Here is a 15,455-nt window from a genome sequence, read left to right on the forward strand (position 1 = left end):
TGGCAGATGTATCCATTAGAAGAACAAGTTATTTACCTTCGGTAACGCTTTTTCTGGTGGATACAGTATCTGCCTGTGGATTCCTCACTGACCCGCCTCCCCGTTGTCCACCCTTGTATACCTACAATAGTGATGTTTCAAGATTCATTTCTTTCTGTCAAGGGAAGTGTGTTATTTCTTTTGCCTTCCTGTATTATCTTCACACTGTGTGTGTTGGTTTGTATATTATGTACTGTGTATATATTGCTGTCAGTCCGTCTGTGTGCCTCGAAGGATCGGAAAAAAGGGCGGAACTGACGTCATCACGCCGACTAGGTCCTCTTATGGATCCAGTGACGTCAGCGGAGCCGCGAGCGGAGTCGTGCTTCTGTGACGTCGTCCTCGTCGGCATGGAGAGCTGCAAAGGTTTCCGAATGTTTCTGGCGCAGGGGATATTCACAAGGTGAGGAATCCACAGGCAGATACTGTATCCACCAGAAAAAGCGTTACTAAAGGTAAGTAACTTGTTTTTTAGTGCCCTTCTTACATACTCCAGTTGGAACCAGTTCTGGGAGCCCTTGGCTCCTGCTCTTTCGCGAAAATGGACAAAGGACATGGGAGTATCCTCCCTACTGTCCAGCCTTTCCTCTGGTAGGGACCCCGGAGTCGTCCCAACCCTTTCCCTAGGGTACTTAAGGGCTTACCTGTGGGTGGCTCTTCAGATTCGTTGTGGGGCAAGACTCAAGCCTAAAACCACATCACTCTTCGACCGTCTAGACACTTTGACTTCGCTGGACTTCGCCTGGAATAGAGACTGCATCAAGGAAGACTCCTGCTGCTCCTGATCTTGCTGTTCTGCAAGTTTTCATCATCATCTGTACTTCTTCTAGGATCTTCACTAGACCTATTGGCATCAAGGACACCTGAAGTAATCTCCCTTGGAGTGAAGGAGTCACTCCCCTGCATCTGCAGGCTCCACAACAAAGATGACCGGTCTACTGACCTTGATGTCCCACGGACTTCAAAAGGCTCATCAACACAGGTGGTGGTTCTGCAACTCCCTTCGAGGCCTGAGCTGTATTCTCTGCATTTTTAGGCCAGTATCCCTCGTTGGAACTGCTGGGACCAAACCCCTGTGCACTGCGTTGACTTGCTGTTACCAAGGCTTGTTGGCTCTGCACTCCAGAGATCTTCAGGCTACAAGAAGCTCCAGCATCTCTTCCTGCCAAGTGAATTGTCCTCCCCGCATCCTCTGCACCGTGGGCCACCCTTCTTGGTGAGCTGCTTGAGCTCCTCTTCCGACTCCTGTGCCATTTGGCCTGTGGGTCCTCTCCTGCTTCAGTGGGCTCCCCTGCTTACTCAGGACCTGCTCTAACTCACCTTGTGGTGAGTCCCTTGAACCTTGCTGGTCCTAACGTTGCTTCTTCTTCGTTCTTCATGCAAGGGCAGCTTCCAAGGCTTGTTGGCGCTCCTGCCGGACACCGACCCTCTGGTTCTCAACTTCCGACGTGTGGCAGCTCAAGCACGGCTCCTGGTCTTCCTCAGGGTCACCTGGTCCTCAAAGCTGCAGAGACAAGGTCACAGTCAACCATTCTAAACTGTCCAACATTGGTGGGCATTGCTCTTCCTTGCCTCCTGGTCACCTCCGAGTGTCATAGACTTAGTCCCCTCTGCTTACAGGTTCTTCACTTCAAGAATCCACCCTTGGATTCCACCGGACTCCTGCACAGTCTTCTCCAACGGCATCTCTCCTGAAATCCTCCATTGTGGTCTATTGTGGTTTGACGTTTCTTCGCACCTATGCACCAGACTTCCCTGGTGTGGAATTCCTGGTTCCTGGGGTATCCAAGGGTGGGCTGACCCTACACACTTCTGTCTTCCACTGGGTTTCTTCAGGGTCCAAACTGCAACCTCGACTTTCCCGTTAACTTCTATTGAGTACTCTGCTTTGTTTCCACCCTGCACACAACCTCCATAGGGTTCCTGGGTACTAACCATAGGTGGTTCCTTGTGTCCCCCGCTCCTCTGAGTCTCCTGGTCCAAGTCACGACTTTGGTCGCAGTTCGCATTCCACTTTCTTAGTATATGGTTTGGTCTTCTCTGGAGACCATTGTATTTTGTGCTTACTTACCTATTTGCAATTGAAGTGTTGTTGTTTGTTTTTGTATCTCTGGGAGGAGATATACAAATGTGTTAGTGAGTGTTGTGTAATAAATAGACATATTTGTATATATACACTGTGTGGATTAGAACTGGTAAAACAATCTGCTTAACACTCCAAGATAAGCCTGAAGCTACCACTTTGAGAGCTTTCAAAGGTTATCAAAAACCACTAAAATCCCCATAAGTGTTGCCTGAATTATTGCAGGGTGCTTCACTTAAATAAGTATGCACCATATACTAAGCCAGCTTCCTACAACTGGTATTTACTTTCTAGAAATCCTGAGAAGTGTCAGGTTCTGAAAAGAGGAAAAAGGGTGATTTGTGTTTTTGGGTTTGAGGAGAAAGTGACAAAAGGAACATGAAAGGTTTCGAGGTGCTATCTACCTTACCTTTATTAGTACCTTTTGCAGATGGAGAAGTAAAGACATTCTTGTCCTACGGCAGGACCCATTGTTTGATGAAGCAGGTTGTTTTACCTCTTTCTTATGTGTATCATTTTTAAAATGAGCAATTGCCATTGTCTTTCCAGACAGCAGGATCTATACCGTATTTTGAAGGCATACACCATATACCGGCCAGATGAGGGATACTGTCAGGCTCAAGCACCTGTAGCTGCTGTCCTACTAATGCACATGCCCGCTGAGGTAAGGACTTATAATTATATGTTTTCCAAAGAAAGGTAATGACTTACTGTAGCAAGTAAGAAAATACTCTACCTTTAATTAGTGTACTTAATTTTGACCTCTTAGTTATGTTATGAAGTATTTTAAAGCGCTGCGTGCATTATGCTTTTTATCGCTTAAAGCCAACATAAAAGCTTAATCTATGGTAAGAAGGATAAATAGTCCATAGCATACATATTATATCAATTAAAAGTAAATTAAAAACTACTGCTTATACCTTGTTTTGAGGCTTTATGCAACCTCTGAAGAGAAGATTCCTTCCAAAAGTGCAGGGAAAGGGAGTCCCATGTCCTAACTGCTACCACTGAGAAGACTGTTACCTAGAGTGTTCATTTTGGGTGTTTGGAGGATGACCTTGTCAGTAGAACGCAGGATACAACCTGCTCTGTGCCATTTTGGTTTCGTTGCTAGGAAACCGGGAGATGATTGATAACTCCTTACCAGAGTGCCATAGTTTTACATTTACTTGTTTCACACTACAGCCAGTGCAGCGATTCAAGTACTGTGTCGACATGGCCTCGCCTGAACACACCTTGGAAAGAACAGTGGCAGCATTCTATAACAGATTAATAGATGATGTCCTGCAAGGTGTCAGTGGAGCTGCCAGGTAGATTAGATCAAGGCGTTGACGACAGGACGTTGATATTCTGCTTGAATACATTTTTCAGTGTCTCTATTTCAAGAAAACTGATGGAAACACTTTGGGTGAATGAGCATCAAGTATAAGATTGGTTTCAGCAATAATGCCAACATTGCAGATGTTTTTTGCTAAGTTTGATGGCTCCTCTATTTCCGCAGGCAGACTGATTGTATTCCAAAAGCCAGTGTTGTTTTTAGTGACGAGAGCTCTGTTTTATCTGAGTTAAGCTTTAAAAAGGTTCCTGGATAACATCTTCGGGTGAAGGATAGACAATTTGTAAGAGATATTGACCTGTCTGCCTTTTTGGATTAAGTAAATTGTGACAAATCAAAAATCTGCTTGTATCATTACATGCAGAACTGGACGCCAACAAATTGTAGAAATTTAGCCAGGGGTCTTCTGCAACCAATAATTCTAAACGGAGATAAAATAGAACCTGAAGAACAAGTGTGTTGCTATAAATCCACTGTGCAAAAGTTGTTTTTAGCAACCCTCTTCTTTTTCTCTTCCAAAAATATTGTAATCCATGGTAACGCTTCGCCTTCAAAACCTAATTTTCCCAGTGTCAAATCCAGTGTGGCATGATAGATGGTGTCAAAAGCACCTGAACGATGTAAGGAAACTAGTGCTCTGATACTACCACCTCCAGTCTTCTGAGATAGGCTAAGGCAGGCAGCATGACAAGTTCCATACCATGACTCGGTCTGAAACGGGACTGTTCAGTTTCCGTCGCAAAGTTCTGAATTTGCCTGAACCATATTTCCAATAATTCACCTAAACATGGCTGTAGCAAAATGAGGGAGAAAGTGTTAGTCAAGCCTGCAGTTTGAACTTAACTAATACTCTGAAAACCTATTGGTGCATTTTCCTTGTGACAAATGCAAAAAGAACAATTGATGGACAGAATGCAGAACAATGTCATACATTCACCCCAGTACAGAGATCTGGGCCTAAATCCATCGTTTTTTTGCTCACCATGCCATTCCAGTTTGGACCCAGCCATATGCAAATCAGTCTTGACCCTGTGCCTCATAGGAACAGTCCAGCCCGAACTACCAGGCCAGGTCCTCCCTGGACTGGAAACAAGCATCGTAGGACTGGTTTCGGGGTTTAACTTGTGAACAGGATGCAGAAGTGTGTTAAAAAATTATGTAAGTGAGGAATTGAAGGTTTTTTGTAAGTGAGGAATTGAAGGTCTACAATAAATGTCTAGATTTACTGTTAGGTTGAAGTGTCTTTAGTCTTTTGTGGTTTGTATTATGCCTCCTCTCTATATTTTGTAAGGGCACAGATCTGAGATTTGAAACCGAATTTTAAAAAAGGAGTGACTTTATGAATGGAACTGGATATCCCCACTATAAACAATTAACACTTGCTAAATGCAAGGTCCTGCTTATTAGCCTGTTCTGTGGTTGGCTTCTTAGAATTAAGATAAAGTTGGGTAGGCAATTTTTTGGTTTTAGCGATAAGCATGCTCAATCATCCAGTCATAGTTTTAATTCTCCCTTTCAAGGGTGAAGGCACCAGCCTCCTCATCTAAGCCTGAGACTTCGTTACAGCTGACTGGCATGGCAGATATGCTTTGAAATTTACATGAAAAAATCAACCATTTGGCTACAAAAGCCACTCCTCCCCCTAATTTGCCCACCGTTTCCATGCAATGGACTTAACAGCTCCAAGGGACCAAGTCATCCAACATTTGAACAGTCATCAGGCAGCCTTGTTTCTGTTAAACATTGACTAAATCATATTGCACACAGAAACAAGCAATTTAGAATCTTTCTTTCACTGATTATCTGCCTTCCCATGTTGCTTTTAGGGATACCTCCTTCAATTGCATTTGGTATGCCATACGTGTACTGTTAGCAAGGGGCTGTAATGATGCTACTATTTTTCCAACGGGTAAAAGACTAAGGGCGAATAATGTTAGCACAGACTGCAGAATATATCAAGTGCCTTTATTTAGCCCCTATCCTCACAGTGAAATCTCTTTGACTATGACCTTCCTTCACTTTTTTCTGCTTTCAGTTTGTCTTCATCCTTTCCCATAATGCTAAGTTTAGCTAATCTGAATTTAAATGTAATTAAATGGCCTTTCAGTATAATTAGTAGAATTCTTCTCTGACCCTAAATCTAACTAAACCGTGTATTTGGTTTACATAATTTAAATGCTACCTTGTGTTATACGTTTATGCTAACCCTATTTTTCTTAATAAATGTAATTTAATTACTTTATTAAATGGCAACTTGTAAGCAATCCTTACCCTAATTACATTTAGGAACTCAGATTAAATGTAATTCCGTTAATTTAAATTCTTATCCTGAACCTAAATTAAAATATCAACATTATTTTAACCATAATTCGGAAAGTAACCTTATTTGTAAGAATTCAAATGCATTTGTATTTAAATGTTATCGATTTTATATCACGAACTGTGAATGCCTTTGCAGAACATTATTTAAAATTAAATAATTAATGTAACACTAACCCTTTATTGTAATTAAATTAAAGTTTGCGCCTAGTAGTTAAACCCTTCACCCTAACCCTAAATTAAACGTGCATTAATTTAAATTATATAAAATATTACACTGGTGGTTTTATAGCCCTAATAATAGATTATGCAAACCCTAACATTTATTTTTCCTCCTACTTTTTGTGAAGTGATCGCATAGCTTCACAAATGCAGCTGAAATAAATGTTGTTAATGTGATAGCAGATAAGTAAATTTCCAAAGTAATGATGGCATTGTGGATATTGAAGATCTGTAAAACTAGAATTACATGTGTGCATACATAAAAGTTAGTAAAGTTTCCTTTGATGCCTTTATGTACATGAACAACTGCTTTGCTGGTGTCTGCGTTAAAGACCACCCACATCTTCCCAGGCTAAAAGTGAAGCTCCATTACATGAGTGCTCTCATATATACGCATTTTTAATTATTCCTTCGTAACTTTTGGAAAGAGAGTCCTTCCTCACAGCATAGGCAAATTAAAAGCTTGATAGTCTGTGAGAGAGATCCATGCTTGAGTCATTGTAAATGTGAAAAACGTTCCCTTTTATAAAAACTAGACCCTCCATTGATTAACTGATTGGTGTCATTGAGAATCTTGGAACTTGGTATGTACATAATAAGGTAGCACTAAGTAGACCTTATTTAGTAGTGATTTCAGAAGTCAAACGAGCACTTTTAGTGGACACTCAGTAAATTCGAAGTCCGCAGGCATGGACAACGGGAGGGAGGGTGCGGATCCGAAGTCACTGACAACGGGAGGGCAGGGGGAGAGGTCATGGACCACGGGAGGGAGGGTGCAGGACAGAAGCCATGGACAACGGGAGGGCGGGGGAAGGGTAGAAGGCACGGACAGCGGGAGGGAGGGCGGGGGAGGCTAGGGGGCTTAGAAGGCACCAAAGCACGCCGTACCTGCAATAGGTGAACCTTATTAAAGAAAATAGTGCTCACAGTCTAAATAACAGATACCGTGTAACAGCCGAAGTAAAGGGGCCAGTTGCCATGGGAGGTAACAATTGAAGAGAAGGCGGTACTAAGGAGGGACTAACAAGCCTATTGACGAATCAGAAGCCAGCATTTAGGACGGACAAAGACACAAGCCAATGGCAAATATGGTCACAGTGGGCGGAGCTTCTATGCACCTACTCCTCTATAATAAGTCTCGCAGTGCATGCGCGCTGGCTCAGGCTCGTCCTGAAAAAGCACTTTCACGAGTACTACAGAGGGAGGGTTGTGGCTACACCCAGATGTTAATTCATCTGAGTACAGCTTTTGATTTGTCAAAAATGTGTGCTACCATAGAAAGAATGCTTACCCTCCAGCCATCTGTGATTTGTTTTCCCACCTGCTTGAGCCAAGCCCTTGATCAAGCCAAGCTTATTGTGTTTGACATTTGAGACTGTTGTTTAAGGTTGCACACATGCCACTAGGATGCTATTAAACAACTTCTCCTCTGTAATTAGAGGGGTATGGTGTTTTTTCTCCTCAGGTTGCTGTGTGTAAAAGCTTATAATCAATCCAGCAGAGCTTTGTTGGTTGGAGTGGTAAGCTAATGACCAAGGCTATAAACTAGATCTGTTTATTTTGAGAAGTTAATACAAAATCAGTTGGCGTGACTTATTTATTGTGAAAAGGATACGTTAAAGGCCATAGGCAATTATGGGCACACTCTATTCAAATCTGCAGAGAGGGATTTTGTTGCATTGGAAATCTCACAATTTACCATAGTAGGCAAGGGTTTTAGTGTTGGTTATCCACTCTGACATACCATGGGGATAGAAGATTTGCACTCTCAGAATCCTTGTTAGTCCCTCTTTGGAGATCCTGTATTTTGCTTTGCCTACTGTAATATTGTATACCTTTTTCATTTTGTGACTGCAAGTGTGTTTCCATGTTGGAAAGCTTACGCATAATACAGTATCAGATCGGGACATCTAGCCGCAGATTCCTACCTATGAATTTCCCCAGGCATCTGACTGTATCTGGAAGATTTTTCGTGAGCAGTACCCTGCGCGCCGGTTCAAAGGTAAGGAATTTGCGGCTAGATGTTGTCTATACCAGATAAGGCATTATGAAGGTACGTAAATTGTATGTTAAAGACAACATGCCTTTAATAATGGATTTCTGTCATTCTGTTATAGGCTGTAAGTATTTTGTTTAAAAAAAATCTTACAGATTGCCATAGAAGACAAGGGATTTTCTGTTTGTCATCCTGTTGCAGACCGTGGGTGTAGAAGATTTTCATTGTGAAAAATGGTGTTGATACCTTTTGAGATGACCTGTATATTGTTTTGTCAACTGTTAGGAGAGTTCATACACCGAGAGCAGAGGGGTGGGGGGTGGACTATGAAGCAGTGGAGGGAGTGATGAGGAGAAAGTGAGAGTTGTAGAAAGTACAAAAGTGAGGGGTGGGATAGGTAGGGCATGAAGTACAGGGAGAGACTTTGGAGGTTTAGTGAAAGTGAGCTAGAAGAGAGGGATAGTGAGGACGAGGAAGGCATAGTGAGAGTGCAATAAAAGAGGGATGGGAATGATGGTTTTGAAGGGTTGAAAGCAAGTGGAGGAGGTGAGGAAAGGGGTCACATCGCCTACATCCCGTTGTCAGTTGGCTCCCCTTGCCAGCCCGCACCATCTTCAACACTAGTTGCATCACTTACAATGCCAGTGCGACCAGAATCCCTGCTTATTTTGCAGACAATCTTCCATCTCTGGTTGTTCTCAGCACACTTACAGCCAGGACACTATCAGACTGAAGTGTAAAAAAGATAGAAGGCAGCAGGCCTTTTCCATCTATGCACCCAGAATCTGGCTCAACATCCTGCATCCAGCAGGACCTCCCCTACACTGCACCAATTCAGGAAAGCGTTGAAGACTCCTCTTTAAAGGTCACGTTATCCCAGTACATTAACCGTCTATAGCCCAGGTACCTCTCCTATCACTTGTTGACTGTACGTTTTTATTTTACTCTGTACAGTACCCTATACCTTTTGCCAGGGTTCACCTTACAGAAACACCAAATACATACATACATGATAGGGTGCACGATCGACTGTAGAAATTTGGACATTCATGGAACAATAAGGCATATCGAAACTGGTACATTCAAAATAGATGTGTTTTTATGTGTTTGCGTAAAGACACACCTATGTTCTGGAGCCACCTGTCTGTTCAACTTGAATAGCTTTGTAGGCCAGACAACCCAAATTGAACATAATCCTGGCCTCAATAGGGATCTGGTGCAGCAATTGGAGTAATAGGGTTGAATTTATTAGCAGATGACTCTAGGCTGGCTGCACCATGCTGTACAGTTTTGAGAGGTGCCCGCAAGTACTGCATTGCGAAGGTCCTGTTTTGGAAGAACCATAGAATGGGCCACCAATTTTAGAAGGGATGGTGACATAAGTTGTTTGATGAGGATGCCTTAATTGAAGTTAGGTGCAATAATTAGTTTATTGCTGTGTGGGATCGTAGGTAAGGATGGGTCCAGGGTGATCCCTAGTGAAGAAACGGAAGAAGCGAGTGGTGGGGAAGAAGTTTGGTATGTTTATATTGATTATCAGACAGGAGACAACCGGAGGAATTCTGTTTCTTGAGGATTTATGGTGATGTGGGAATTTTCTGCCATCCTGGATATTATTTTGAGGAAAACAAAACGGAGAGTGAGGATTCAAGTATTACTAAACCATGTATTTAAGGATGTGTGTACCAAGTATTTGGGACATTTAGTTAAAACAATGCTGACTGACCATAAGGCCAAACATAATGATCTCAGGTTTTGTGCTGTTCTCTTCCAGGGGATCCTCCTCAATAGTCATAAGCACTGAAGATTCCCGCCCATGTGCGGGGACCCCGAAAATAATAAAAATGATATATGGAAAACATATATATATGTATGTATGTATGTATGTATGTATGTATGTATGTATGTATGTATGTATGTATGTATGTATGTATGTATATATATATGTATATATATATGTATATATATATGTATATATATATGTATATATATATATGTATATATATATATTCTCGAAACTGCCCTGAAATTGAGGCACCACACACAAGCGTTGCTTCACCTTTTTATTCTGTAGGTAGCCGGGACATCAGTTTATCACCACAGCAATAAGTCCAAACGCGTTTCGGGCTGAGTTGAGCCCTTGGTCACTGGTCTATGCTGGAGGCACAGCTGCACAGTCTCGCGCCGTTTTCAGGGCGCTTCTTTTGAATTCCGCCGTAGTGGGCGTGGCTAAAGTGCATGATGGTTTCTGTAGTTCATAGTTAAGATCCATATTGGAATGCCACTCTGCCTTTCACCAATTTTTAAAATCCTTTAGTAGGTTGCTGCAAGTGTTGAAGATCTGAGTCTCAGCTTAGTTGCACTACAGAAATCGGTAACGCTGTTCCAGTCAAAGCCGTCATCTTTCTTGGCGAAAGGCACAGTGGCATTCCAAACGTCTTTTTGCCCTAGAGTGAGAGTGATATCTTTTTTGGGTTCCAGAAAAGGTTTATTTTCTTCAAGAATGCCTTCTTTATTTGATCCTTGCCCTGCCTGTGGCAAGAAGGCCAGATCAGACACACACCCTGTGTGTATTCTCTGCCTCCCTGAGTCTCACTCTTCTTCCAGCTGCCATCATTGTAAGAAGCTGTCGAGAAGTACCATCAAGGATAGGGAGAGAATTCGACTTTATGGCCTCTCCAAGGGCCATATGTAGGTGGCATACACTTTACCGATTCTAAAATACCGAATCATACCGATTCGGTATTTAAGAATCGGTAAAGTGTATGTAGGTAATAATTCGGTAAATGTTACCGAATCAGAGTAAGTCGGTAATTACCGAATCGGTATTTACCGATTCGGTAATGAGGCATACCTTCCCATTGATTGAATCAATGGGAAGGTATGCCTCATTACCGAATCGGTAAATACGGATTCGGTAATGGGGGGAGCACATTCAAGGGTGGCAGGGTGTCACATTGACACCCTGTTGCACCCCTGATTCGTCCATGTGTGCACATGTGGCGCACATACATGCCCTAGGGGCATGTATGTCTGCCACATTGCACACCACACAGTGCACAAAAATGCATTTTCACACATATTCGTCATTTACCACCAACTATTAGTTGGTGGTAAATAACAAATCCCCACACCCACCACACAGTCCCCCTACATCTCATTTCTGTATTCGGTATTTACCGAATCGGTAAAATTACCGATTCGGTAATTTTACCGATTCGGTAAATTACCGAATACAGAAATGATCCCCCTACATCTCAAAAGCCTAAATACCGGTCGGTAACGGTATATTTACCGAAAGTTGGCCGTTACCGACCGGTATTGGGCTACCTACATGAGGCCCCAAAAGAGGTAGGTCTCCAGTGAGGCAGCAGAAAAAGAGAACTCGACGTCGAGAGGCAAGGTCCCGACCTGTTCTCCATCGGCGTCTGGATCTGCCGCTGACGAAGAAATCGTTGACGACATCGGCAAAGCAATCAACGTCGTTCCAGATCTAAGTCGAGACACCAGTCTAAAGAGGCCTCACGTCCAGTGAGTCTATCCTCTTCACCAACGCAGACGTCTAGAACAGGTTCTCCCAGTTCCCGCAGAGGCTCCACGTCAAGGTCTCCGGAGGTGGTTATCTCGACATCCGGCAGTCCAGTGTCCAGAGGACACCAAGATTCTCCGACCAGGTCTACGCAGGCAGGGGAGAATTCTCCTCCCCCTACACGGTCTCCTGAAGAGCGAGAGAGGCGAAGATCACCTTCAATCCATCTTTCACCACGATGGAACAGACCCTTGCATCACTGGGCCACGGCTCCAGACACAGGGGCACAACATTACTCGAGCCCTCTTCACAGATCTCTGTTGGCTCGACTGGTACAGGCTGTGGACAGGGAACGTACTCCTGCAAGAGTTAGAACTCGCAGCCACACTACTGTGCACTCGCACAGAAGGAGATCTAGATCTAGAAGCAGAAGGAGACACAAATCCCGGACTTCATCCTCTTCTACTCGCACGTCCCACAGAGACTACCCACCTACCCTCACTGACTGTCCACCGTCGAGGGTCTCTCCAGTGGATGACGTTACCACCTTTCAGGACATACTTGGCAGAGGAGCAACAAAGCTAGGCATTGCTATGCCAGCTCGTCAAAGTAAGTCCTCTATGATTTTTGAGACTTTACATCAAAGGGAAGCATCTGGACCTTTGCTACCATGCCTCATAGAGCCAGTGATGTACATTTTTCTTACACCGGCAACAGTTAAGACCGCACCAGCTAGAATTTTAAAGAAGTACCGCTCACCAGAAGATGACCCACTCTTCCTTAGATCTGATCCCCCTCCGGATTCTGTAATAATTGCAGCAGCAAAAAAGACTCATGCTATTGCTTCCTCCTCTTCTGTTCCATCAGACAAGGAGAGTAAAATGCAGGATTCATAGGGAAGGAAGGTTTGTGGCACATCAGCCTCAATGTTAAAGGTCTCAAGTGCATCGGTTCTCTTGGCCCTTTATCGCAGGTCTCTGTGGGACTCCATACAACGATTCACAGAGAAGTTGCCACATAAAGACCACAAGGACTTTGAGGAGATCTTGCAGGAGGGCAGCTTGGTGGCTAACCAAGTTATCAGTGCTGCAGCTGATGGAGCTACTCTGTCGGCGCATGCCTATGCGCATGGGATATGCGCTAGACGAACATCTTGTCTCCGTCTCACAGCGCTCAAACCAGAAGCGCAGTTGTGCATCCTGAACCTTCCCTTCTCCGGATCATCTCTGGGGCTGGATGAGGATCTGTCCCGCATGAAAACAAAACTGGACACACTAAAGGCCGTGGGTCTGGAAAAGAAGAAGGAATTACGCAAAAGATTTAGACTTTACAATCGACGATCCTTCGAACAGAGGGTTCAAACCCCTCATTGGCAGAAAAATCAGGATCAGCAAGGTCAACAAAGATCTCCATATCAGGGCAGGCGTTCCTCCAGAGGAAGAGGAAACCAGCGTCAGACTAACACCTCTGCCAAGACGCAGACCAAGCAATGAGTGCCCGCTTCCCCCTTCACCGTTAACCACTCTGGGGGTGGGGGGGGGGGGGGGGGGAGGAGTAGGAGTATCGCAAATCATCTCGACGGGTGGCGAGCTATCACAAACGACCAGTGGGTATTGGCTACGCTGCAAAATGGGTACTCTCTACGTTTTCAACACCATCCTCCCTCAATCCCTCCGGTTCCATCATCGTGTCACCAGATGGAAACATTACAGAACGAAGTGGCCACCCTTTTCCGAAAGTCAGCTATCGAGAAGGTGCCAATATCTCAAAGAGGGGGAGGGGTCTACTCAAGATACTTCTTAGTAAAGAAGAAGGGTTGAAAAGCGGAGTACAGACCCATTCTGGATCTGCGAACACTCAACAAATCAATCAGAAAGGAGAAGTTTTGCCTGTTAGCTCTCCGTACAATATATCCACATCTCACTCAGGGAGATTGGATGTGTTCGCTGGATCTACAAGATGCATACTTTCACGTACCTGTAAATCAGCATCACAGACAATACCTGAGATTCCTGGTGGGATCCTCTCACTACCAGTTCAAGGTACTACCCTTCGGGTTGAAGTCAGCTAACCAAGTGTTCACGAAGTGCATGGCGGTAGTGGCAGCCGCACTACGCCGCAAAGGCATCTTCCTGTACCCGTACTTAGACGACTGACTGTTGAAGGGTCCCTCACCGCGCAGCATGAGGAGTCATTTCCTGCAATGCATAGAGCATTGTCACCGGCTGGGACTTCACGTGAACTTCGAGAAATCGACTCCACAACCAACGCAGAGAATCCATTATCTAGGTGCTCTGGTAGATTCCGAGGTAGTGAAAGTGTTTCCTTCGGAGGAGAGACAGTGTTCTATCATACAGAAATGCAAGCTTGTTCTGGGCAACGGAAGGCTGTTGGTTCGTCGGATTGCTTCCCTGTTAGGGTCGATGGAATCCTGCATCTTCCTGGTCCCCAATGCCAGATTACGAATGCGTCCTCTTCAGCAGGATCTGGTGGACAAGTGGGATCAGCAAACAGCTCGCTGGGACGACAAGATCAGTCTCTCAAACGCAGCAAGATCTTCCATCCCATGGTGGATGAAGAAGGAGAATATGCAAGTCGGGATACCTTTTCACCAAGCACCTCCCTCTCAAACACTGATCAGACGGTTCCCTCCAGGGCTGGGGAGCCCACATGGGATCCCTCCAGATGCAAGATCTATGGTCTCCAAAAGAGCGATCCTATCACATCAACATGCTGGAACTGAAAGCAGTTCACCTGGCCCTCAAGGCTTTCCTCCGTTCGATTCAGGCAAGTTCAATCTTAGTACAGACGGACAATACCACCACCATGTACTACCTGAACAAACGGGGGAACTCGTTCCCGCATATTGTCGTTGGAAGCTCAAACTCTCTGGAATTGGCTCCTGGCACGGAACCTATCGATCACAGCAGTCCACCTGCCGGGCAAACAGAACGCAATAGCGGATGCTCTCAGTCGTCACTTCGAAGACCGACAAGACTGGGTTCTGAACAACAAAGTTGTAGTAGACATAGTCTAGCCTTGGGGTCGCCCCACCATCGACCTCTTCGCGGACGACGGAAATACAAAATGCCGAGATTTCGCCTCAAGGTTCTACCGGCCAGGGTCAAAAGGGAATGCCCTTTTGATACACTGTTCAGGGGCATTTGTGTACTCCTTTCCACCCCTTCCTCTCATTCCGAAGGTGGTGACCAAGTTGTCTCATTCCCACACGAGGATTATACTGATTGCCCCGGACAGGCCGAGACAATGGTGGTACCCGGACCTTCTGCACCTGTCGGAGTGCCCTCACAGGAGGCTGCCGTGCAGACCGGACCTGCTGTCCAAGATGAACGGGAGGATTCATCACCCTAACCTTCCCTCACTGAACATGGCAGATTGGCTCCTGAAGTCCTCCAGTATAGCCATTTAGGACTGCCACAGGACTGCCACAGGACTGCATGTCCATTTTAAAGGAAGCATGAAGGCCGTCCACTAGACACTCCTATGCGTGCAAGTGGAAACGCTTTTATATGTGGTGTGTTCAAAACAATTGTAACCCAACCAAAGGACAGGAAGAGGTCATCCTTCCATACCTGCTTTATCTGGCGAAAGCAGGCTTGAAGTTTCCTTCCATTAAGGTGCACTTAGCAGCTATCACTGCATATAGGCGTTCACCTTCTCAGCCTTCTTTCTTTCAGTTGCAGGTTGTTAAAGATTTTTTACAGGGTCTGAAGGAGGTTTATCCTCCGGTCCGGCCTCCTTCACCACCCTGGGAACTGAACCTGGTGCTATCAAAATTGATGGGTCCGCCTTTCGAACCCATACACAAAGCAACCTTACAACACCTTTCGTGGAAGGCGGTTTTCTTGGTAGCGATCACGTCAGCTCGCAGAGTGAGCGAAATACAGGCGCTCTGCTCTAAGGAACCTTA

General features: G+C 44.7%; 1 protein-coding gene across 1 annotated transcript in view; it reads left to right on the plus strand.

Moving 5' to 3' along the window:
- The window catches only part of TBC1D10B (TBC1 domain family member 10B), a 339,453-nt gene that overhangs the window by 181,163 nt on the left and 142,835 nt on the right, over positions 1-15,455 (plus strand). Inside the window, exon 5 of the mRNA XM_085618470.1 lies at positions 2,672-2,786. Within this exon, the coding sequence (XP_085474596.1) occupies positions 2,672-2,786 (115 nt within the window). The remainder of the gene's footprint in view (positions 1-2,671; positions 2,787-15,455) is intronic.

This window comes from Triturus cristatus, chromosome 7 (genome assembly GCF_964204655.1).
Source record: "Triturus cristatus chromosome 7, aTriCri1.1, whole genome shotgun sequence".
Lineage (NCBI taxonomy): Eukaryota > Metazoa > Chordata > Amphibia > Caudata > Salamandridae > Triturus > Triturus cristatus.